Source organism: Dendrobium catenatum, unplaced genomic scaffold, assembly GCF_001605985.2.
Source record: "Dendrobium catenatum unplaced genomic scaffold, ASM160598v2 fragScaff_scaffold_1061, whole genome shotgun sequence".
NCBI lineage: Eukaryota > Viridiplantae > Streptophyta > Magnoliopsida > Asparagales > Orchidaceae > Dendrobium > Dendrobium catenatum.
In genome coordinates this window covers 827,568-853,990 of record NW_021319523.1, presented here as the reverse complement: position 1 = coordinate 853,990, position 26,423 = coordinate 827,568, and the positions used below count along the sequence as shown (strand labels likewise).

Genomic DNA, 26,423 nt, shown 5'->3' with positions numbered 1-26,423 from the left:
TTAATTGCATAAAAATTGCACTTGATATTGATCATTTTTTTAAATAAAATTTTTTAAAGAAAGATGATTGCTCATTATATATTGATTTCTTTTACAATTAATTTGTTTTTTAAGAAATTAAAAGGTAAAGTTGTGTATATTTTATGATTAGTTAAGTTATTTTTCATAATTTAAAATAAATTTAAATTAAGTGTTAGAAAAAAAAATTTAAAATTTTGGTTTATAATTGAAGAATCAAGCCAATCAGCTTGAGTTCGAGCTTTTCAAACGAGCTCGAGCTTTCGAGTTGAGCTTGAGCTTTTGAGTCGATCTCGAGCTTGGTATTTTCTAAACAAGTCGAGCTCGAGCTTATTAATCAAGCTCAGTTCGAGCTAATTGAGGGTTAAACGAGCCAGATTTGATAAGACATTTGACTCGACTTGTTTACACCTCTATATGAACAACACATCCAATGCGATTAAGAACTTTTATCTTCTTTCAATTACCTCTGCCAAATACCATCTTTGAAGTGAAAGAAATGAGAATATTCAGCTATAGAGAAACTAATTTACCATCTTCCATTTTTCAGATTAGGAGTGCATTATGCACCAAATTGAAAAGATGAAAGCAAACCTAAAACATTTAAGATTAATTTGGAATGTATACAATATTTTGTAAAATTAACTATATAATTATTATAAAAATAATTTAACTAATCTTTACAAAAATAACATCTCATTAGAATTTAAAAAAATAATAAGAAGAAAAAATAAGAAAAATAAAAATCAAAACAAAATTATGACTATTATCTGAAAAATTAAATAAATAAACTCTTAAACATTTTCTAGCTTGACGCTAGTTCCCTTTTTTTTTTTTTTTTTTTTATAGCTTGACGCTTGTTTCATGATTGTTGCAATAAGTAGTTGTGTTCTTTTAAAGCGTGATTTGGCTCTAAATTTTCTGTGTCTTTTGGAAGAGCTCCTTGCATGCTTTCGTTTGTTCATTCTCTTGCTCTTTCATGTTTTAGGCAGCCATATGCAAACACTTAGACTTCGTTTGAGACAACTTTCTTTCTACTTCTTAAAATAATTTTTTAATACAAAAATTAAATTTTTACACTAAAAAATTACTTTAAAAAGCATTAAAAAAATCATCCCAAACGAAACCTTAGACTTCATTTGAAACAACTTTTTTAATGATTTTTAAAACAGCTTTTTAGTCTAAAAATTTTTTAAACTTAAAACTTCTTACTAAAAAAAAAATTACTATTGAAATTATTAAGAAAGATGCCCCAAATAAACCTCAATTTTTCTTGGGCTCTCTTTTGATTAGCCAATGCTCACTTGACCTTTTCTAAGTTTTTAAATTCAATCTATGAAATGTGAAATCAAATACATTTTATATCAAATAAAATCAAAGCAAAACAAACCAAAAAAACAAAAACATTAAACCAAACCATGTGCTTACTTTCCAGGGAGAACCATTCAATGACTTTTCATCTCCTATCCGACAACTTGAAAGGTTCAACTGGTCGTCTTATACTTTCAATCGCGCACAATTGTAACATTTCTATAATCAGATAACAAAGTTTCCTGAAGTTGTTCTATCAGAGTGGATTTCCTAATATAAGTATGCAGTAAACCAACATGAAGATAATAGAAGTGTTTAGACTCACGGAATATCACTTGTAAGGCTCATTAATGAATGCATCCCAGTATATTACAGGATGGAGTGCCAACTTGGCTTTCGGGTCTTTCTCCTGAAGGGCCTGCAGGTCTCCATGCTAAGGTCTACAGCTGCTGCGACGGCCATGAAGATGGCTGCATCTTCCACACAGGTTACATGCCTCATTGCAAGCTGCACAATTGGCCTGCTGCTCTTCCCCTCCCCTTGAACTCTGCAGTTCATAACAAATCCACATGAACCTGCAGCAACCCCTGTTGTAGCAGCAGAGGCATGGTCACCTTCGGCGGCCCGATGATGTTGGCTTTGAGCTGGCATACTGACTGGTGTTTTCCTATCCAAGTCTATGTAAAATTCACCTCCCTTTTCAGCACTTAACATTACCTCTGACACAAGTACACCAGCATCTTGGCCTTCAGGGAGGAGGTGAAGGCGAAGGCAAACCGAGTCACGAGGCCCGGTTTCCCGCCATGCCTCGAGGCGGCCCCATGGTTGCCAACTCTCACCTGAATGAAAATGGTCAGGTCGAAGGATGAGCCAAGCACCAGGATTGGATCGAGCGACCCAATCACAGCCGGTTGAGGGAACAAATGGGGTTGACATGAAAGCAGCTGCCACAGCAGAGCCAGAAAGATCATAAATCATCACTTTCCAGCCCTTCCTTTCCCTTCTTTCTCCGCCTTGTTCAACACGGCTTGGATTTGTCCAGGTCCCGACAATTGAATCAAGCTGAGTTGCCCTGTTATTTTGGAAAATATAAGTTAGAAAATATGCACCGCATTGCAAGTTTGAGTGAACTTTGAGTGTTAATCTATGATGAATACAAAGCAGAGGAATCAACACAAGGGGCCTGGCCTATGAAATATAAGTGGATGAAATATTGAATCATCTTCTTCATAAGTGACTAACAACATAAAATGTTCAAAACGAAAATCATCTTAAAAGCAAGATTTTTAAAAAGATAATTAAATAATGAATAGGGAAAATGATTTCACCCCCAGTCCGTTTTTCAAGCTTTTAGCTCCCCTTAGGCTCAGATGAACTAAAAACCTTGTCCCACTCAACAGTGGAGGAAAGATAAATACTCTGGAACAAATGCAGCAACAAAAGTATTGAGAATTTGAGTTAAAGGGCAACTACTGGTGTTAGAGAGGTGAGTATTAGTAGTGGAATAATTAGCTGGTGTAGGGGGAATTACATGGTGATGAAGGTTCCTTACACATTATAATTAATTATAAGTATAATAAAAAATATTCAGGAATTCGCCTGTGTATATAAGAAAATCAAATGAACTGATAGTAAAAGTTAAAAGAATCAAGTCTAAACAGTCAAACAAATGCATTTGAAGTTCTGAATAAATAAATAAATGCTGAGTTTTCTGGCATGCAAAATATTGTCGAAGGGTAACTTCAACAAGAAGTTTAGCAATATGCAGACAGCAAGTAAAAACTTCAAGGAAACAGAATGAAGTTACTTTATATTAAGTTCTGAATCTTGATGAGTGCATAATTTCCCTTGTCTATGTATAAACATCAATAAAACAAAGAATGAAAAGCTTCTCTTTCTTACCTCCTATCTTGGCTGAAGTTACAGCTGAAAATGGGCTGCCTCGAGTTTCCTTTAAGTTGAAATATCTGCGGACTCAAGGATGTCTCATCATCAAACTGGAATACGTATCTTGGGTCTGGATCTAGCTTTACTCTCAGATGCAGCTCCGGCACAAGCTTGCGGCCTTCCGGCTTGTTCTTCCCAAAGCTAATCCACCCACTATGAAGCAAAGTTGGCTTTGCCTCGCTCCATTCTGGTCCCACCTCCACCCTGAATGTCCCAATCTGCTGCTTCCTACCTGTAACACCACAATGAGAACCCTTCCTCCCCAAGTAAACAGCAATTTCAAGATATGGTTGGGCAGCCTGAAAGCATCCATGAGCCATCAATGCCTTCAAATCAGATTTCTCAAGGTAGAAGACTGTCGTGTTGCTGTGAGGAACTGGGCTAGCTTCAGGGGAGGATATAAGGGGAACAGATGCTGTTTGAACTGGGAAGCCTCGAAGGCGGATCTCACACAGACAAGAGGATAACGATAAGTAATTGGCACTTTGCCCAGCATTTGAAGTAGCTGCCACTGGGATTCTTAATCCCAGTGACCCAACTGACAACCTAACAAAAGCTTGGGGATCCATCATTCTCAAGAACTAGCGTTCATCTGGACAGGATAGAAAACATTGATGCCATTGGAATTAGGCTTCAGAAAGTACACAAACATAGCTTATTTAAAGAAGAAAAATGTATCAAGGCAGTGTTGAATACACCGGACCAAGAAGTGGAAACCAGAGAACGAAACAGAGAAAGAAACTAAGCTTTATTATTGTTATCTATAATCGTATTGTACAGTGTTCTATTTATAGGAAAATGACAGCAAGAAAGTACATAGCCCTAGTCTAACGGTCTTTAGGAAATCCAGTAAAGTGACGCCACGTGTATGGTGTCTAATAGCCCCCCTCAAACTGGCGGTTGCAGAGCAGCTGTGAGTTTGCTGGACATCAATTGAAACCGGATTGTAGGGAGAGCTTTAGTGAAGAAATCTGCGAGCTGGTCGGTAGTGCAGATATGATGAACCGTGATCTGTGTTTTTCCGAATATGCTCTCTGATAAAGTGACAGTCGACTTCGATGTGTTTAGTTAGGGCGTGGAAGACCGGGTTGTTGGCTAGTGCAATGGCGGATGTGTTGTCGCAGTATATTATTGTTGGAGCGTTTTGAGGTAGATGGAAGTCTTCAAGGAGGCGACGAAGCCATATGATTTCAGCTGTCGCGGAGGCGAGGGCCCTATATTCCACCTCTGTAGATGAGCGGGTGATAGTGTTTTGTTTCTTTACTTGCCAAGAAATGAGAGAATTGCCAAGGAAGTGGCAGTGACCGGAAATGGATTTCCGGTCTTGCATATTACTTGCCCAGTCAGCGTCCACATATCCATGTAGAGTGAGATTGTTTGGTTGCAGATTGATGCCAATTTGAGTGATGCCATTGATGAACCGAAGAAGGCGTTTGAGGGCGTCGTAGTGCTGGTTGAGCGGATGTTGCATATGTTGACAGAGTTGATGAACGGCGAACTGTATGTCCGGTCTTGTTAACGTGAGGTACTGCAGTGAGCCGATTAGATGTCGGTATAGTTGAGGATTATAAAATGGATCCTGAGAAGTGGGTGTCGTTGTAATCTTGCATGCTACTGGAGTTGACAAGGCCTTGGACTGACTCATTCCGGCACGTTCGACGATAGCCCGAGCATATGGATGTTGATGTAGTAGAATGCCGGTTTTGGTGTTGACTGCATGAATTTCCAAGAATTGATTTAATGAACCGAGATTTCGCATCTGAAACGTGGAATGTAAGTTAGACAAGAGTTTGTTGATCTCGGAACTTGAATTACCTGTAAGGAGGATGTCATCGACGTAGATAAGGATGTATAAGCGTGTGCCATTGGAGTTGTATGTGAGGAGGGATGGATCGGAGTTGCTGATTTGGAACCCGAGCTTGAGGAGGTGGTTTGATAGCATGGCATACCATTCTCTCGGCGACTGTTTTAGCCCGTACAGAGCTTTCTTAAGCTTGCAGACATAGTGTGGATAAGTGGAGTCTTGAAAGCCGGGTGGTTGTTTCATAAAAATGGTGTATGAGAGGGTACCGTTTAAGAACGAGTTCGAAATGTCAAGTTGATGAATGTCCCATTGGTAGTGTAATGCGATGAGGATGAGAACGCAAATTGTACTGATTTTGGCGACCGGGCTGAATGTCTCTGTATAGTCGAGACCGTGTTCTTGATCATACCCTTTGGCGACGAGTCTAGCTTTATATCTGTTTATGGATCCGTCCGCATTATATTTGAAACGAAACGTCCATTTGGAGCCGAGGACATTTTGAGTAGGATGCGGTGGTACCAAGTCCCAGGTTCCTTGAGCCATGAGAGCTTGAAATTCTTGGGACATTGCAGCTCTCCATTGTTCTGATTTGGCGGCTTGGAGATATGTTGTTGGTTCGTTGTGTTGAATTGTGTGAGCTAGATTGAAAAGTTTCTTTGGTTTGGAAATTCCGTGTTGTAGCCTTGTTACCATTGGATGAGTAGATTTCGGTATAATGGGTGAGGTATTGTCGGGTTGAAGGGAGCTCGTATTAGAGGTCTGTCGTAGTGGTGTGGTTGTTTCGTCAGGAACTGGAATTGTTGGTTGTGGGGTCTGTGGGGGCGGATGAGGATTAATTGGTTTTTGGTGATCTTTACACCGTGGAGAGCACGGTATGTTGGTGGGTACAAGGAGGAGGGGCGGTGTATAGGGAGGACTGTTGGTATTGGTTACCTGATTGTTTTGCGGTGATGAAAACGGAAAGATGCTTTCGTCAAATATAACATGACATGAGGTGTAGACTTTGTTGGTGGTAGGATCCAGACATCTGTACCCTTTCTGAGAACTAGGATAGCCTATGAAGACGCATGGTTGTGAAACAGGGGATAATTTGTTTGGTGATTGCAGCTTTAGCCACGGGTAGCAAAGGCTACTGAAGATTCGGAGGTAATTGTATTTCGGTGGCTGTTTATAGAGTAGTTCATATGGGGATTTAAATTGTGTATTTGGGGATGGCATACGATTGATGAGGTGGTTTGCCATGAGCAGCGTGTCGACCCAGAGGTATTGAGGTAGTGAGGCTTGGAGAAGCAGGGTCCGAGTTGTTTCGATCAAGTGGCGATGTTTGCATTCGGCGACGCCGTTTTGGGATGGAGTGTGAGGGCATGTGGTTTGATGTATGATGCCTTGAGATTGGCAGTAAGTCTTAAATTTACTGTTGATGTACTCCCCGCCATTATCTGTGCGAATTATGCGTATCTTTTTGTTAAATTGACGAAGTATAAGCTGAGAAAATTCAATGAATTTGTTAAGTGTTTCAGACTTATAAACCAGAGGAAAGATCCATGTTTCTCTAGTAAAATCATCAATAAAGGACACGTAGTAACTAAAACCGTTTGGGGAGACCACGGGGAAGGGTCCCCATACATCAGAATGCACAAGAGAAAATGGAGAAGTACTAATGGTTTGAGAAATTGGCTTATGTAGCCGATGGCACTTAGCCATTTTACAAGAGTTGCAGGTAGCGATCTTGGTAGGGACGGTGATGTTGTTGTGACGTCAAATGATTAGCCGCAGAACGTGAGTAGACGGGTGGCCTAGCCGGCGGTGCCATAGGTCGGGAATGTGCTGCACTGAAAGAAGAGCAAGCTGTTGAGTGTAGTTAGGTGCTGCTTTGAGAGGATAAAGACCGTCAATAACAGGACCCGTGAGAAGAAGCCGGTGGCTTTTCCGATCCTTGATTTCGTAGCCATTGGAGGAAAATGTAATAAGGCAATTGTTGTCAGTAGTAAGTTTGTGTACAGATAGAAAGATTAAATGCAAGGTTTGGTACGAGATTGAGATTTGCTAGTTGGAGGCTACCTGTTGGCGTCGGCAAGATACCTTTACCCGTGTTTTGGATTGGAAGCTGGTGTCCATTTCCTAGAACGATTTGATTTGTGCCTTGATATGGCTGAGATTGTTGTAACTGGTTGGGATCCGAGGTGAGATGGGCGGATGCGCCGCTATCAAGGAACCAGTCTATGGAACTGGTTTGAGATGGGGATGTGAACAGCGCGGATTTTGGTTCAGTGTTGTAGTCGTCATTGTGACGATGCCAACATTTGACGGCTGAATGGCCAAATTTGCCGCAGATTTGGCAGGTAATTTGCGGGCGAGGTTGTTTGTTGTTGCAGTTGTTGGTAGAATTATAGGAGAGACGAGTGTTAGATCTCCCGTGGTTCAACGAGTTGCGACCACGGCCGCGTCCACGGCTTGCTGCAAGTGCCGTGCAATTACCATTGAGCTGAAGTGATCGGAGATCTTTGGTGGTTTCGTGTGCAAGATTTAGTTCTTCGCTGCATAATAGGGTATAGAGCTTGTCTAGGCTTACCGACCGGAGATTTGTACGTATGGCGGTCTTGAAGGCTTGGTAGTTATTTGGAAGACCGTTTAGCGTGTAATGTATGATATCTTCAACCTCAACGGGTGCTCCGGCGGCGGCGAGGGCGTCGACCTTGGTTTTGACCTCAAGAAGATATTGAGTAATGGAGTTTTCCTTCATTGATAGAAAATGAAGTTCGTTTTTCAGCTGGCTGATTCTTGATCTAGTGCAAGATTGTAAACGCAGATCAAGAGTTTTCCAAATGTCGACACAGTGATCGAGCGACAGAACGTATGGGAGGATAGAAGGGGTGATAACAGAGTAGAGAGCGGCTGCGAGGTTTTGATCTATGAGTACCCAGGTGTCGTGGGAAGGATTGGTGGTGGTTTGGCCGGATTTATCGGTAATGAGGGGTGGCGGGCTGTTGATAGAACCAATCAAGAAACCTTCGTATCCATTAGCACGAAAAAGTTTTATGACTTGCGAACGCCAGAGAGCGTGATTTTCGGAAGTGAGGGGTTGTGTGATGACGTTTTTGATAGTTTGCATCAAAAATTTTAAAGAAGCAGGGATTTGAGTGGTAGAGAAAGTATCTGTGAAAGTGGTGGAGATGTCCGCCGGTGCTGGAGGAGACGAGGGGGAGGTGGCAGATGATATGGCTGTTGTTTGAGCCATTTGAGAAACCGGAGGATCTTTAGGCTCTTGATACCATGTTGAATACACCGGACCAAGAAGTGGAAACCAGAGAATGAAACAGAGAAAGAAACTAAGCTTTATTATTGTTATCTATAATCGTATTGTACAGTGTTCTATTTATAGGAAAATGATAGCAAGAAAGTACAGAGGCCTAGTCTAACGGTCTTTAGGAAATCCAGTAAAGTGACGCCACGTGTATGGTGTCGAATAGGAAGCACACAACAATCACCTTAATAGCACATACATGTATGATGTACACACAAACACACAGCTATGCATGTCCGTTCATAGAAATGGAGGGAAGGAGGCTGAGGGGGAGAGAGAGAAAGAGAGGTACAACAGTGAAAGTTGTAGTTAAAGTAGCATAGGTTTTTTTTTTGTTTCCTTCAAGCATCAAGTTAATAATAATAAGCCGATTACATTTACAAAACACAACATCCAAAGTTCCAAACAACCGTTGAGATCAGGATTCCAAGTACAAATTACTCGAGAAGTGTTTAAGTTCTTGTCTTCACTTTAACAACCATAGTTAATGAGTAAAGTTAGTCTGTCATTATTGTCTTTATAAAATCTAAAAAAAGACGGGGAACTATATTTCTGGGGTCCGGGCACAAATTCCACAACGCTATATACTTCATGAAATTATGCCAGAAGTATATGAACTAGTTGAATTTTCTCAATCATTGAATAAGGACAAAAATGATTTTACTTGTACGTGAATTTTCTAAAAAATAGCACTAGAAAATCCAGTGAAGCTGAAACATAATTTTCAGAAATTTAAAACAGAAGACAAATACTTATGCTATTCAGCCAAGTTTATTTTGTTTATGTCCACAAACACTATTATAGAAGAGTACATCAACTTTTCTCAAAGATATTTAAATTTTGTTAGAACAATAAAATTATGCAAATACAAAACAAAAGCCTTAAAAAAGAACATGCCAGAAAAAAAAAATTATAGTATTTCCTATTCCAATCAACAAAATATTATCTAATAATACCACCCCGGTTTGCAACCCACCACAATGCTTGCACTATGTTGAAATGTTCACGACAACCATAACCGACAGATCAAAGTAACTCCTCTCACCTTCATTTTCTCTCTCCTACATTCATTTTCATTTTTTTAGAATTAAAACGATGACACTCAATCCTCTTCTTGTCCCAAGGGGTTGTTTAGTTAGATAAAAAAAGTAATGAATGCAATGTAAAAGGAATGTAGTGTAAAAGGAATACTTTGAGTTATTTAGATAAATGTAAAAGTAAATGCAAGTGAATAATTTTTTTGCTTCGTTTGAAGTTATAAATGTAATGTAATGTCAAAAAATTGGTGGCGGCCGGCGGGGGAGGAGGAGGTGGTGGTGGTCGGCGGCAAGTGGCAGTGTTGGCCGGTGTTGTTGGTGCCCAACTAGACCTGTCAATTTCGGGTTACGGGTCGGGTTGACCCGAACCCGAAACTGACCCGGTATTATTCGGGTTCGGGTTGACCCGACCCGGTTTTGCAAACGGGTCAATTTTCTGGACCCGAACCCGACCCGCTTCGGGTTCGGGTGGGTCGGCAGTGGTGGTGACTGGCACCGACGGTGTCCTACATATAGCGGCGATGGTGGCCAGCAACCGAAGGGTGGGGAGGGGGGATGGCGGCAACGGCTGGTGGTGGCGGCAACTTGTGGAGGCCAGCGATTGGTGACGGGTGGCAGCAACAACCGATGGCGAGTGGAGGCGGGCCACGGTTGGCGGTAGTCAAGCAAGCTTCATTATGGTATAAATCTTTCTCACTCAAAATTGGGTGAGTTTTGTTTACCTAAAAAATATACTAGAATGGTTTACACTACATTTACTTTGGATTACCTTTTCATCAAACCAAACACCAAATTATCAAAACCCCTGCATTTGGAATGCTTTATACCCTAAAGTATTCCAACTAACAACCCCTAATTCATCTCCGATCAACCCATACTACACTCAAAATTTCACCCTATTTCTTTTTCTTCTTCTTCTTCTTCTGAAGTTCTATTTCAAGCACAATTTATAAAAGGCCCACAAAACTTTCCATCTCCGAAGGTATAGAAAAGAAATCTGAATGCAATGACATTGGCGTGTTCTGTTATGTGGCTATTTATCAATCAAATAGGTGGTGGAAATCTGGTTTGATTTGGTATTAATCCTAATACCAAATATTTAACAAAATTATATATTAATTCATACACAAGAAGATAATATGTTATAATTATCAAGAAAATAATCCTCTTTTTTTTTGTGTTACAATTGTTGAACCAATGGAGAAAAATAATTCATGTAACCGACCCAACGTAGTGGGATAAAGACTTGATGATGTTAATGTTGTACACTTGTTGAACCAAATTTAGCCTCAAGCAATTAAGGCTTTTCAACTTGAACACAAAAGTTTATGTACCAACATTCATATATTAACTATTTATGACTACTCTCAGTTATCAATTGGAACTTGATTGAGTTTTTGCAAAACCTCAATTTCTAGTCGAGTTTTCAATTACTTTTATCTTGTAAAACAGGACATCCTTTTCCAACAAACCTTTAGATAAAGTAATATTTTGGTTGAATAGGCTCTCACAGAACAAAACTTCGCATCCTTAGCTAAATGTCAGGCACTCTAACACAAGAAAATGTTCTCCTGTTACAAATTCTTTCAAAAACAAATTCAATCATATCATTTTATGCCTGTCTTGAAAATTACAATATTCTGACTTTGTGATTGATAATGCAACTTTATTTTGTAAATATGATAACAAAGTAATAATAATGTCATCCAATAAATAAATATATCAAGTCATACTTTGAGTATCCAAATCACCACCTAGATCACTATCAACAAAACCTGGAGTTTTATGTTACCTTTACAATAAATCAATGAGGTGTTTATAATACCTTTCAAGTAGCTCAAATTCCATTTCATTACCTCCTAATATGATTTTTTTGGATTTGACATATACTTTATTATTGCTCCCCTACATGAGCTATATCAAGTCCAGTGCACAGAATAGCATATATTGACTTTTAGTCATATGTTCTATCTTCTCACTAATTTCAAGTGGCTAATTCTTTAAGAGTTTAAAATGAGCAGTCAAAAAAATAATAAAAAAACTTTGCCTTTAACAATTCAATTTATTTAACATAATCTGAATATAATCAGAATGAAACAACTTTAATGCACTGGCAAATTTTTCAGGAGTAATTCTCATCCAAGGAAATTTCTTTACCTCCGACAACATGTCAAACTCGTTGGATAATTACTACTTCACTCTATTAATCTCAATAATATTTGTTCCAAAAATCAACATGTAATTCATATATAAGAGCAAGATGATGCAACCCTTAGCAACGTCTTTGGTACAGCAACAATGATATCACTGATATAACTAATTTAATGCGCAAAACTAGAAATATTCTTGATGCCACTACTGAGAAGATTGCTTTCAAACACATAGACTATTATATATTAGAACCATAATACCAGATAACGCTATTACTTATGTAAAGCAGCATTCTTGTTATCCAATGACAACAGTACACGTGTATCGTCTCTTGTCTTAGTCTTGTCTTTGTCTATTTATAATTATGTACTAAAGGTTTTCATACAATGAGAAATAGTTTTGTCCGATTCTTTCTTCCTCATCTCTTCCTCTTTCCTCTTCGTTTCGGTGCCTGCGTTTCCACATGGTATCAGTAGCGGGTTGAATCTCTGGGCAACCCCTCTATGGCAACGTCGGCATCAACATTGTCGACCATGGCAGCAGCCACCACAGGTACTTCGTCTGCGAAATCTACTCTTTACCCCTCTCTCAAATTCATCATCTCCAACCTAAAGACTTTGGTTCCCCATCAACTATCATCGGAAAACTGCCCGATCTTGCGAAATCAAATCCTCAAACTCTTTAAAGCTAACGAGTTTGAAACATTTCTTGAATCTTCATCTGTCAACTCCTCTCAGCAATCTTCCGAACAAGAAAATCAAGATCCCAATTCCGCCGATTCTACCTGGATCCTCATAGATCAGAACCTTGCGGCGGCGATCTGCTTTACCATCCCCGCTCCGGTGCTGCCGTATGTTATGCACCTTGATTCCACCTCCGAAATCTGGCAAGCTCTTCAACTTCATTTTCAATCTTCGAACCGATCCAAAGTGATCCAGCTCAAGAACGAGCTGCACAACATATCAATGAAGAACATGTCTATGCAAACGTATCTTACCGAAATCAAGAAAATAGTTGACAATATTGCATCCGCCGGCTCGACCATTGACACCGAAGATATTATCTTACACATCTTGAACGGGTTACCTCCCTCTTATCAATCCTTCAAGACTGCTATTAGAACAATGCAATCCCCTCTTAAGTTGGATAATCTATATGCTCTCTTGATTAGTGAAGAAATTCACATTCACGCTGACTCTCAAAGACTCGCCATTCCACCCGACGCTCAAACGGCCTTGTACGCGAATCGCGGTCGTGGACGTCGAGGCAGAGGACGAAACTCTCAAAATCCTAGCTCGACACAAAAACTGGATCCAAATCATCTCTTATCTGTCATATTTGCACAAAGCGTGGCCACACTGCGGACATATGCTGGCATCGCCTCAACGCCAACTACATTCCGCCAAGATCTCAATCGGACAACAGCAACGCTCTTCTTGCCACCACCGACGCAACCTCCACGGATTGGTATCTCGATTCGGGGGCATCGTCCCACATGACAAATCGTCCTGACCAACTTCTTCAAGGTTTGGTATACAATGGCTCGAATCAGGTTATGGTTGGGGATGGAAGATCAGTCCCTATTGCCCACTCAGGCACGGGTCTCCTCCCCACACCGGATCGTAAGTTATTTCTATCTAAATTACTCCATATACCTTCCATATCTCATAATCTGATTTCAATTTCCAAAATAGTTGCCGAAAATCAAATTTCCATTACTTTTGCTCCTAATGGTTTTGTATTGAAGGATTTGCAGACCAACCGAACCCTTCTCAAAGGTCCCTGTAGAAATGGGCTCTACCCAATACCAATCAAGAACATCTCGAATCAACCGCATGCTCTGCCCGCTGTACACAACGAGAACATCAACTGGCACGAGCGACTGGGACATCCTCATCAACGAATTCTTCAAACTATCTCTTACAACAATCCTCTGTTACATATATCGCCTATTTCTAACACTTGTATTTCCTGTAAGATGTGCAAAAGTCATAAATTACCATTTGAACAATATGTAAACCGTGCAACTACACCTCTTTCTCTCATTTACTCTGATGTGTGGGGACCTTCGGTCATCTCACACCAAGGATTTAGATAGATTTAGATATTACCTCATACTTGTGGACGATTATTCTCACTTGACTTGGGTATTTCCACTCCTATTTAAGTCTGATGTGGTACAAATGTTCATTAATTTCATTATATTCATTGAAAAATAGACTGATCACCCTGTTAAAGCCATTCGCACGGATGGTGGCGGCGAGTTCATTAACCACAGCTTCCAAAACTTTCTTCGATCAAAAGGCATCAAACACCAAATGTCGTGCCCACATACGCCAGAACAGAACAGAGTCGCCGAGCACAAGCATCGTCATATTTTGGACACAGCACGCACGCTGCTGCAAACGGCATCTATACCGCATTCCTACTGGCCTGAAGCCGTCGAAACTGCTGTGCACCTTGTCAACAGGCTTCCCACTCCGACAACCAAATACCTGACTCCGATCAAACTAATGTTCAACATTAACCCCGACTACCTCCACTTGCGAACCTTCGGATGCGCTTGGTTTCCTCGTCTTCCTCCTCACACAACTACTAAGCTTCATCCTAACTCTACCACTTGTATTTTCATAGGCTACTCGGACAATCAAAAAGGATATAAGTATCTAAATCAAGATACTAACAAAATCTTAGTTTCCAGACATGTACAATTTATAGAAAATCTCTTCCCGTTCAAACAAACGGCTGTCACTACTCAGCCATATGAAAATACTATGCCCACACGGCTTCTTCTATCGGTCTCCAAAGCTCCAACAAACTCTTCTACTGCCAGATCTCTGCCTTAGCCACAACAGAGTTCTCCTCCAATATCTACAGCAAATGCTAGTCCTCACACCCTGCCTATCCGCACTCCAGCTAGAAACCCGTCTCCTACTCCTCATCCGATCCAACACCCTATGGCTACCAAATTTAAAACAAGATCACTTAAACCTATTTGTCGTCTCAATCTGCTACATCAAATAAAACAATGTGATCAACAACTGACTCCTACTACGTACACGGAGGCAATCAAAGACTCACAGTGGCGACAAGCTATGGCAGAGGAATTTGCCGCCCTTCAACAACAAGGCACCTGGTGTCTTGTTCTCCGCCACCCAACACCTCTATCTTAGGATGCAAATGGACATTCCGCAAGAAATTCAACTCGGATGGATCTGTAGCTAGGTTCAAAGCTCGCTTAGTGGCGCAAGGGAATCGTCAAGAATACGGGTTGGACTATGACGAGACATTTAGTCCGGTTGCAAAACTCCCGACCATTTGTGTACTCTTCACCATAGCTCTGCATCATGGCTGGCCAGTTCATCAATTGAACGTAACGAACGCATTTCTTCATGGCAATCTAAACGAAACGGTATACATGCGTCAACCTAAAGGATTTGAAGGCATAGTTCATCCAGATCATGTTTGTTGTCTTCGAAAAGCCATCTACGGGCTTAAACAAGCTCCGAGGCAATGGTATACAACCTTCACTAATCATCTCCTCAACATCAGCTTTAAAGACAGTAAAGCCGATCCATCCCTTCTCACATATCATCGGCAGAACACCCACATATTCCTCTTAGTGTACGTCGACGACATACTGATCACCGGCGATGACAAAGAGGCTATCTCAGCTCTCCTAGCTAATTTGAACTCCCAATTTACTATGAAACACCTTGGTCCATCGAGGCATTTTCTTGGTATCAACATTCAACACACACAAGATAAGTACTTCCTCTCTCAACAATCTTATGCTTATTCACTTCTTCAACAAACGAATCTCACACACTGCAATTCTATTGCTAATCCCTCCTCAATGAAACAGCCAACGCAATTCTTGCCCGACAACACTCTTGCGGATGCCATGACATACAAACGAATAACTGGAGCTCTCCAATACCTCACCATAACACGTCCCGACATTGCTTATGCGGTCAACATTCTATCGCAGCCTATGCACAATCCCGAATTACCTCACATTTCTCTACTCAAGAGACTCCTTAGATACATCAAAGGAACGCTCAACTTTGGGTTACCCATTACAAAATCTAATATCAATCTTTGCACATTCTCGGATGCGGATTGGGCTGGTGATCCGATCACCCGGAAATCGACCTCCGGTTACTGCACTTTCTTGGGAGATACTCTCGTGTCATGGACAGTTAAGAAACAAACTACAGTCTCTCGCTCATCTACAGAATCGGAATACCGAGCTCTAGCGGCAGCAACCGCAGACACTATCTGGCTCAAGAGGCTGATTGTTGACTTCAATATTGTTCAAGACACTCCCATCGATATCTACTGTGACAATACGTCGGCCATCGCACTGGCTAACAACCCAGTGTACCATGTCCGAACAAAGCATATCGAGATAGACCACCGCTTCATTCGGGATCACATTCATAACAAGATCATTCGTTTGTTACCAATAAGCACGGTAGATCAACTGGCAGATCTTCTTAAAAAGCCATTGCCCACACCTAGGTTCAAGATGCTTCGCACCAAACTTACGCTCATACAAGATCCATTAGTTTGCGGGGAGATATTAGAACCATAATACCAAATAACACTATTACTTATGTAAAGCAGCATTCTTGTTATCCAATGACAACTATACACGTGTATCATCTCTTGTCTTAGTCTATTTATACTTATGTACTAAAGGTTTTCATACAATGAGAAATAGTTTTGTCCGATTCTTTCTTCCTCATCTCATCTCTATTCTTCCTCTTTCCTCTTCGTTTCGGTGCCTGCGTTTCCACATTATATCCATTGCTACAAGGCTTTCCTTTGAAAGAACTTCAAAGCCTCAAGATTGCACCACATAGACATCCTCCAATCAACATAAGAAAAAAGACGGGTTACTATTCCTTGATCTTAAAAACTCATTTGTTTTGTAATACCCTTGATATATCATCAAAAAATTATCTTAATCGGGCAAGAATTTCGAGCCAAAATCAAGTTGGAAACTTCCGAAATTAAATCCAAACTCCAATTTCAACAAACTTACAATCGAACTGAACGTCTCGAACATACGAACCCAACGATACCAAATTCGACTCAATCCGAGCCCAAATGGGTCCAAATCGAAGACTCGAAGCGCATTTGGAAAGTTTAAACCATAAATTAGAAGACCAAACGATTTCCAAACGTGACATGGTTATAGGCGAATTGAACGGCTCAACGAGATTAATCCAATGAGCCCAAGATCGTCAAATTATGACATTATAAGTACTTCAAATGCCCAATAAACAATCCACGATCAAGGGGATCAACATTGGCCGTCCATTCAAACCACTCCCAACTTACCCTTAATTTCCCTCCTATATACTGGTCATGGCACTCTCAGAAAACTGTAAATAGACCCCTCATTCCTTATGAAAGGGGGACTCAAATAAAGAAGAGAAGGAAGAGAGAGAAACTATAGTTATCTACTTATCTTGCCACTAAACGACTCATCAACCATCGCCTGGCGCCACTAAATGACTCATCAGCCACCGCCAGACTTCCGCCCGGCCACCGACTGTCGCCAGACTTTTGCTTGGCCACCGACTGACACCGGACTTCTTCCCGGTCACCTACTAACACCGAACTTCCACCCTGCAATCAACTGATGCATGATTTGCACCTGACCACCAGCTGTCGCCGTACTACCGTCCGGCTGCCACCTGACGCCGGATTTCTGCTTGACCATTGAACGTCGTCGGATTTCCATATGATCTTCGTTTGTAACTAGATTTCAACCCGACGGTTGACTGCTGTAATCTGATCATCCTCAATTTCATGGACAGACCAATCATTTGTAATCTAGTCAAACACTAGTGAAATTATTTCAACTTAGCGTGGCCCCATGGTTTTACCCTTTTTTGAAGTTTTCCATGTAAAAAATCTTAAGTTTTTGAATTCTCTATTTGTGTGTTGGATATCCATGCAACGCTAAGACAAAAAATTCTAGCTCTATCACCGCTAATATTCTAGCCCACAACAACCCTCTTTTCCTTTGATAGTTTATTCAACGCCAAAGTACCATGTTTATATAAATAATTAATTTCTATAAATAATTATTTCCTCTTTATTTCCAGCTCTTATTTGATGGAGTTGGTGCCTATTTATCCTTTAATAGCTTAGCCATGTATCATTCTTATATAAAGAATTATTCAACATTGATTTATTATACAATGTTCTCTTACCTTTTGATAGCTTAGACCATGCTTGAAACCACTTTTTTTGTTACAAAATAAATAATTAAAAATAATAAAATATGTTTATTCTGAATTTTTAGAATGTTGAGCATAATATTTGGAAGCGTGTCTTTGAGGGTCTATTTGGGACAACTTTCCAACTACTTTGCTTTCAGACTACAACTACACTTTTGTTTGTCTATACTTTCTTGTTGCTTTCTAGAAATTTTTATAGTGGAAAGCTTCTTTTTTGCTACTAAAGCTACTAATGTATAGTAGCTATAAGAAAGCTCTTAACTGATTTTTCAAAAAATATACATATTTACAATACCTATAGCAACTTTCAAAAAAAAAAAAAAAAATTCCCACAACAGCACCACCACCTTTATATAAAATAGTGTAGGCCCTAAAACTACACATTTTTAAGGAGGACAAAATCAAGAAACACTAGAGCAACTAATTGGCCATATTAAATTTAGTTTAGAAACAAACTAATTTGTTTTAAGAAATTAGTTCAAAATAATTTTGAGATGTTTTGATATTTTAAAAGCAATTTGTTTTCTAACTAAATTTCAAAATAATTCCATGGGCAGGAGGGACGGATAAACAAGAAACATGGAGATATAGGAAAGCTATATAGCTGCAATCAATGATGTGACCTTCACCGATGAGGATAATGTAGTTGAAGTCTATCAACTAGATATGCCTTAACGATATACCAGAATTATCATTTTGTTAATTATGGCCATAAATCTACATATTTAAATAGTAAAATTGTAAATATTTATCTTTTAATAACAAATATACCATCTTATATAATCATAAAAATTACTCAAACATTATCTTATATCATATGTACTCTTTATTATATAATGAGAAAAACCCTCTCAGTGAGGGCAAGCAATTGTCAATCAACAACAATAATATCAAGCCATTATCTCACTACATGGGGTCGGCTACATGAATCCTTTTTTCTCTATTGTGTCCTATTAAAAAGTCAAATTCTCGTTTAAATCTAATAAAAAAATGTCATTCCTAATATTTTCTAACCAAGTCTTTTTAGGTTTTCCTCTACCCTTCTTAACATAAGTCAGATCTAATACCTCTACTCTCCTAACTGGGTCATCGATCTACTCAAGCGAAAATCTTTAGTCTCTAATGTTGACCTCCATAATTCAAGTTTACTTTCAACTCCCTCTTTAGTCTTATCAACAAGAAGAATATCATCTGCAAAAAGCATACACCAAGGTACATCCTCTTGCAAATGTCTAGTGAGAACATCCATGACTAAAGCAAATAGATATGGGCTTAAGGCTGATCCTTGATGTAACCCAACCGAAATAGGGAAATACTTGGTCAAACCACCTTGTGTTTGAACACAAGTAATAGCTCCTGCATACATATCTTTAATGATTTTAATATAAGCATTATTGACTCCTTTCTTTTCAAGAACTCTCCATAGCACTTCTCTTGGAACTTTATCATATGTTTTTTCTAAATCAATAAATATCATATGTAGATCTTCCTTATTTCCTCTATATTTTTCCATCAAACCTCTTAATAAATGTATGGCTTCCATAGTCGACCTACCCGGCATGAATCAAATTTGGTTTTGAGAAACATTAGTATCACGCCACAACCTATGTTCCATAACTCACTCCCATAGTTTTAAAGTATGACACATTAACTTAATTCCTCTATAATTTGCACAATCTTGTGCATCACCTTTATTCTTAAAAATAGGAATTAACACACTCATTCTCCACTTATCTGACATATTTTTATTCTTCAAAATAGTATTAAAAATTTTAGTAAGCCAAGAAATTCGTTCATCTCCTAAGCATTTCCACACCTCTATTGGAATATCATCAGGTCAACAACTTTTCCACCCTTCATTTTCTTTAAAGCCTCTCTAACTTCGGTTTTACTAATCGCTGATAAAAACAGAAATCTTTATTTTTATTTAGGGTGCTAAAGTCACTACAATCAATCTTTTTTTCGCAATCTTCATTAAAAAGTTTAACAAAATATCTTATCCACCTTTGTTGAATATCATCTTCTAAGAAAAATATTTTTTGATCTTCATCCTTAATACACTTCACTTGAACTAAATCCTTACTACTAATATCTCTTTGTTTGGCTAACTTATACATATATCTTTCACCCTCCCCAGTATCTAATCTATTATATAAAACACTAAAAGCTAAGGTCTTTGCATCGCATATTGCTTTCTTAGATTCCTTATGAGCCTCATTATATCTTTTCCAATTATCAGAATTTTTAAAATTAAACCAATTTTAATAACAAATCTTCTTATTTTTAATCTTTTCTTGCACATTTGAATTCCACCACCAACTATTTTTACTATTAGGAGCTTTTCCCTTTGATACTCCAAGCTCATCTTTTGTAATACTCTTAATATCACTAGCCACTTTTTCCCACATAACATTAGCATCCTCATGCACATACAAAATCTTAAGATCTAAAATCTTACTATCAAAAATATTTTTGTTAATATTCTTTAAATGCCCCCATCTAATCCTAGAATACCGTTTTACTTTATTTTTTATTTTCTGTCCCTTTATCTTAAAGTCCAAAACTAATAATCAATGTTGGGAACATAAATTTTCACTTTGAATAACTTCACAATCTTTGCAATCTAAACGATCGAATTTTCTTATAAGAAAATAATCAATCTGAGTTGTACTATATCCATTTTTATAAGTGATGAGATGCTCATTCCTTTTCTTAAAAAGAGTATCAGCAATTAAAAAATCATAAGCTAAACAAAAATCTAATATGATTTTGCCTGTCATAGTATAAAAATCCATAATCTAAGCCTTTAACTTCATCTCCCATTTACGACGCTTAAGCATCATGTCTCTCATCCCAAGTGCTCATCCGAGAGCATTTCATCTCCTTATATCTCATATGAGAATGTTTTATTCCCTACTGATCTCGTACAAAAGTGATTTGAAAGCAAGCCACTCTAGTGTTTCATCTCCATCGATCCTCTACAATGGCAATTCGAAGGCTTCCATCCTCCTTTTGAAAGTGACGATCTGTTGCAGTCTTGTCTCAACCTGATCCACTAAGTATACTCAAAAACTTAATTTTTTTTTAAAATCATCGCATCCATCTCTAGGCTTGAGCATCCAATATCTCTTTAAATAATCAATCTCTTAACTAGAAAATCTCCAGGCTCAGAAACTCACTAAATCAAATGATATAAGACAAACCTAATTGATTTATTTTTTCTCAAAACTCGCTTGGTGAATACTTAGAGGGTATTTTGTTCACCATATCAACAAGTAATTTGACTTGTTCAGTGTACATCTCATAGATAAAAGCTATCTACTTGGGAATATAAATTTTAATTATTTGTTATAGGAAAAGTGGTATGACGACATGTTGACAGGTGTGATCCAACTCCTATTAAATTTTCAAAAATAGCTCAATGACAAATCAAGGATACACGACTCATGGCGTGGATATTAGGATTCATTGATCAAGCAGTTATCCCCAATAAAAGGTCATCCAAGACAACTAAAAATATGTGAGCATATTTACAAAAAATTTATAATCAAACAATGTAATCAAATTTTGGACATTAGAATATGAGATTGTTAGTTACACTCAAAGAGATCTCTTGATCCAAGATTATTTTTTTGTATTTTAGAATTTATGAGCTGAATTTGTTAACAAAATTTATGCTAAGGTGCCCACTAAATCTCTTTCAATTGTTCAAGAGATACAAAAAAAAAGATTAATTTTTTAATTTGAGGCAGCCTGACCCAATTTGACGAGCTATGCCCTTCTCATTTGAATGTGTGCTTTAGAGAATTACATCGTAAAGTAACATTTTGATACCCAAACTATCTTTTAGCAACATAAAATGCACGACAAAAAACAAAGAGATATACAACAGATACAATGCTCAATTTGTGAGGATGATAGACATTTTGCTATCCACTGTGTAATGAAATTTTGCATCTATTTTAAGCCAGGGCATATTATCAAGGAATTTTGTGCTCATCCTCATTTGTTAATCAAATGCTAAATAAATTATTGTTATTAGTTTAGCAACTATGGGTACATTAGATCATACTCCTAAAATGGCTCAACAAATGATTATCAGAGCTCTACTAGCCTTAGGGCTACAAGGTACAATAGCTCTACCTCCTTCATCTTGGATTGTGAACTTTGGTGCATCCAATCATATGACTAGCTCCTTGCATCTTCTTTCCACTATTAGATCCTATCATGGATTACCCTCTAGTAAATTATCTACTAATGATATTGGGTATATTAACTCTTTTGTGAAATGTCCTCAATCTCCTAAAATTTCAACTAATCTTATCTAAATAGGAAAAATAATTGAGAATAACTAGGATATTTGATTTTCTCATGATGGTTGCATTGTGCAGGGCCAGGTGATGAAAAAAATGCTTTAGTTGAATGATTATTTCTCTTTTATCCTTTTGCTTATGAGGTTGTCTCGTTCTCTTACATTGCATATCAAAATGTCAATCTATGGAACAAAAATTTAGGTCATTCCAATTATATTATTTCATCTCATTTAATGAACTCTAATTTGGTAGTTAATAAAGAGCAATTATCTTCTCCTCTTTCTTTTGATGGCTCAATATTTAAAATCGGGAAAGGTAAAATTCTTCCTTTTTCATCCGATGATAATGCCAAAAATTATTTTGACTCAACTTATAGTGCCGCATAGGGCATTACTTTGCATACAAATTATAAATAGTTTGTGAAATTCATTGATGAGCACGGCATATATATATATATATATATATATATATTCTTCATTAAGAATATGATGTATGAACCATCTTTCAAAAACGTGTAAGCTTTGTTGAAAATCAATTCTCGTCTAGCATTAAAGTGGTAAGGTCTAATTATGAGGGAAAATATATGACACTTGAATTTTATGAATTTCTTTGAATAAGGAAATTATTTCTTAATGATAAAGTTCCCATACACCTAAAAATAATAATATTGTTGAACATAAGAATTGCCGCATGTTAGATTTTGTTCAAACTTTGATGCTAGAATCTTATGTTTCACCTAATGTATGGGTACAACAACCTATTTAATTAATACATAATATGTCTTGAAGTTTGACTCTCTTTATTATCATCTCATTCAAGTGTACCGCAACTACCATTATATGTATATATTTAGTTGTGTTTATTTTGTTCATCCACCAGACTATGATATCATAAACTCTCTACTTAATCTATTAAATGTGAATTTATTTGTTATAACACTTCTCATAAAACATGAAGTGTAGTTTGGGGATAAACCAAACAGAAATTGGTGGGCCGATGAGTTCTCTAATCCAAAGTGAGCAGTTCAAAGTGAGTAAGGAATGAACGTCCGGGTAGACATACGAGCATATACTGAGTCCTAAAAGACATCTAGGAGAATAAAAAATGGCAAAAAAGAACTAAATCTTACATTTAAAATATAGAATTCCTAATAAATTTTGGGAGATTTAATACATACCACACAATTCTTAAGTCTTTATATATCTAACACGTAAACTTTGATATATTTTTATATAACACTCAAATCTTTAAATTCCATCAACAATATCATTAATATGAGCTTTCTAAAAGTTAAATATACTTTTTTCGTTAATATATTTTTGTGTAATTGATACATCAAATGATTGGAAAATAAATAGTAAAGTTTAGGTGTTAGATATATAAATAAATTAAAATTATGTGATAGTATGCAAATCCCCAATAAATTTTTCTTTCCATTTTTTACTAAAGTTGAGTGAGAAATTAATGATCGACAAATGCATATGTTAACATTTCTCAGGTGAATCAAATTTTCCTAGTGCTTGCGTTTAAATAAAAAAATAAGGCCTAATATGAAAATATGAAGAAAATGCATTTGCATTCCCTCAAATTCAATTCCTTTGAGCAAAACAGAATATTCAAAAAGCATAAATTAAAAAAAGAGCAACGCATATGCCTACAGATAGAGAAAGAGCTGGAATTTGGAAGCATGCCTTTTTATTTCCGACTTTCTTTAGGTTTGCTCTTTTCCTGCTTCACTTTTGGGGACGACCTCCCCGCAGCTTTTCGAAGAGTCCAAATCCTTCGAACCGGACCGGGCGCTGAGATTCTTCAAAGAAGCAAACACTTTGAAGACCTATACAAATAAAAAAACAGAAGATCTATCTTCCCTCGTCTTCTTCTTCCTTCCGTACATGGATATCCTAGGTTCCGACAAAACCTAGCTCAAATCCCTAAACTTAAAGAAGAGCAAAAACATAACTTTTGCTTAATTATTTTCTTCCCCTTCCCAACTGCTCTACCAAGAGAAATGCAAAGAATATACCCGAACCCTCTCAAAAACCCTCTTCGCTGTCTTCTTCCCCAAAGAATCCAGACAATCCCCAGAACTCAAATCTCAACAGTCCACTCTCAATCCACAATCAAAATACTCCGAAAACCAAAAAAAAAAAACTATACTGCTCCGCCTCCAGATTCCGTTTATCGATGCTATCAGCAGAGCCTTTCAACGCTAATCAACATCAAAGAAACGGAAGAGGAAGGCAGTTCAATCTTTCCTCGGGAAAAGGTAGAGAGTTCAGAGTGTAGCGGAAACTCGCAATATGTATATCCCGAGGAGCGAAAGAGTAAACGTTAAAAATGGTGGGAAAATTGGAAATATTGGAATATTGGATACAGCTGTAAGCAAGCATCGGATGTCGCTTTTAGCCAGAGAGGTTAGATACCAATAGGCTTAAAATCTCGTTTTTTATTCATAATTTTTCAGACAACCACCGGTTCTTAGCTGTATAAGATAATGGCAATAATGGAATTTGGCATTGGTACTGATCTTCAAAATAATTTTTTTTTTATTTATTATTATTTAAATTATATTTAAATTTAATTAAACGGGCTTTTTTATTTTGTAAAATATAAAGTTTACCTTTTGATGGGTGTTAAATGTAAATATTTGTAATGTGATATAAGTTCAGAAAATGCATATGATGTGCATGAATCTCGATATAATCTTTAAACTTTGATTTCAATAAATTTATAGTCAAATCAAATGTTACAATGAGATGAATTTACGACACTATAAATGATTCGATTCATCTTAAAGTGGATAAATTATTCTATGCGGACACCGAACATAGCTCTACGTCCCGAGATGAATCAGGTGCAGCCACAACAGTGGTACCGAGCCGCGGTACCGAGCGAATGGGTGACATGACACAGTTTAGCTGGTCTCCGGACGGCGTTTGGCGTCCGCACAGAATAATTTTTCCTTTAAACCCAAATCAAACTCTTAAATTTTGTTTGAAAACTTATGAACATTCATTGATGGACCAAATGATCTGCAATTATACCATGCTTATAGTCAAATTGAGTGGCTCGACAAGACAAATCTAACGAGCTTAATATCACTTAATTCTAACATCTTTAAGGAATTCAAATATTTAATAAAATGACCTATGATCAAGTGAATTAATATGAACGATATGATGGATTGTTTTGAATTTTGGTCCAAATATATCAAAATGTGCATTCCAAAATGTCGAAAACTAAGATATTAAACACCATTTTTATTACCGTAAATTTTCTATCACATAACAATATGTATAATTAATATCAATTATAGACATATTTTTCTATTGTATAAGCATATAAGGATATTATTATATATTCATATATATATCAGATCAATTTGTAGTTGAATTGAACTGATCTCAAGTGGGTCATTAGTCAGCCAAAGTAAATAGGTGTGGACTGCATTAAATATAAGTGATTATTGAGCAAATTTTATATTAAATTAAATTATTAGTTGTATTTTTTTAAGGCTATGAGCGAATTTGAGCACTAACTGATGCCTATATTCATACTCATAAAACTAATTAAATCCAATATCTTTGTAGTGAGAACGGAAGCTGTCAATCATGAGATTAGGCTCAGCTGCATAATAAATTCAAGTTTACTGATACGTCATCATAAATTATCTTGATCGGGCACGAATCTTAAGGAAAAATCAAGCTAGAAACTTCAAAAATTAATTCTGGGATCATATGAACTCCGATTTCAGCAAACTTATTGTCGAACTGATCGTCTCGGAAATACGAACCCAACGACACCAAAATCGACTCAATTTGAGCCCAAATGAGTCCAAATCAAGGACCTGAAGTGCTGTTGGAAGGTTCAAACCACAAATTGAGTTATCAAACGGTTTTCAAACATGACGTGCTTATAGTCGAATCGAGCGGCTCGACGAGAAGAATCCAACGAGTCCAAGATCGCCAAATTCTGACATCATTAAGACCTTCAAATGTCTGATGAACGGTCCACGATCAAGGGATTCAATATCGGTCGTCCATTCAAACCAGTACCGATTCGCCCCTGATCTCTCACCTATTTACAGGTCATGTCACTCAAGAAATCTATAAATAGACCCCTCATTTATCTTGTGAAGGGGGGCCGAAGGAAGAGAAGAAGGAGAAGAGAATATATGTAAATAAGTGATTCAATATCGGTCGTCCATTAAATATATATATATATTTCTTACCCCCGCCCCCCCCCCCTCAATCATGGCTTCATGCTGTATTGACATCTCAT

General features: G+C 37.7%; 1 protein-coding gene across 1 annotated transcript; it reads right to left on the bottom strand.

Moving 5' to 3' along the window:
• Positions 1 to 1,424: 1,424 nt before the first annotated feature.
• On the bottom strand, positions 1,425 to 24,489 carry LOC110103049. Its single transcript, XM_020831595.2, has 3 exons — positions 23,834 to 24,489; positions 3,232 to 3,868; positions 1,425 to 2,401 (listed from the first exon to the last, which is right to left on the bottom strand). The coding sequence occupies exons 2-3, from the start codon at positions 3,846 to 3,848 to the stop codon at positions 1,699 to 1,701; spliced, it is 1,320 nt and encodes a 439-aa protein (XP_020687254.1). The 5' UTR covers positions 3,849 to 3,868; positions 23,834 to 24,489; the 3' UTR covers positions 1,425 to 1,698.
• Positions 24,490 to 26,423: the final 1,934 nt, after the last annotated feature.

Excerpts from the sequence above, each read along its gene's own strand:
- LOC110103049 (XM_020831595.2), bottom strand. The coding sequence starts at position 3,848 with ATGATGGATCCCCAAGCTTTTGTTAGGTTGTCAGTTGGGTCACTGGGA. Across the intron at positions 2,402-3,231 it reads AACTTCAGCCAAGATAGGAG|GGCAACTCAGCTTGATTCAA; the intron begins GTAAGAAAGAGA and ends CCAAAATAACAG.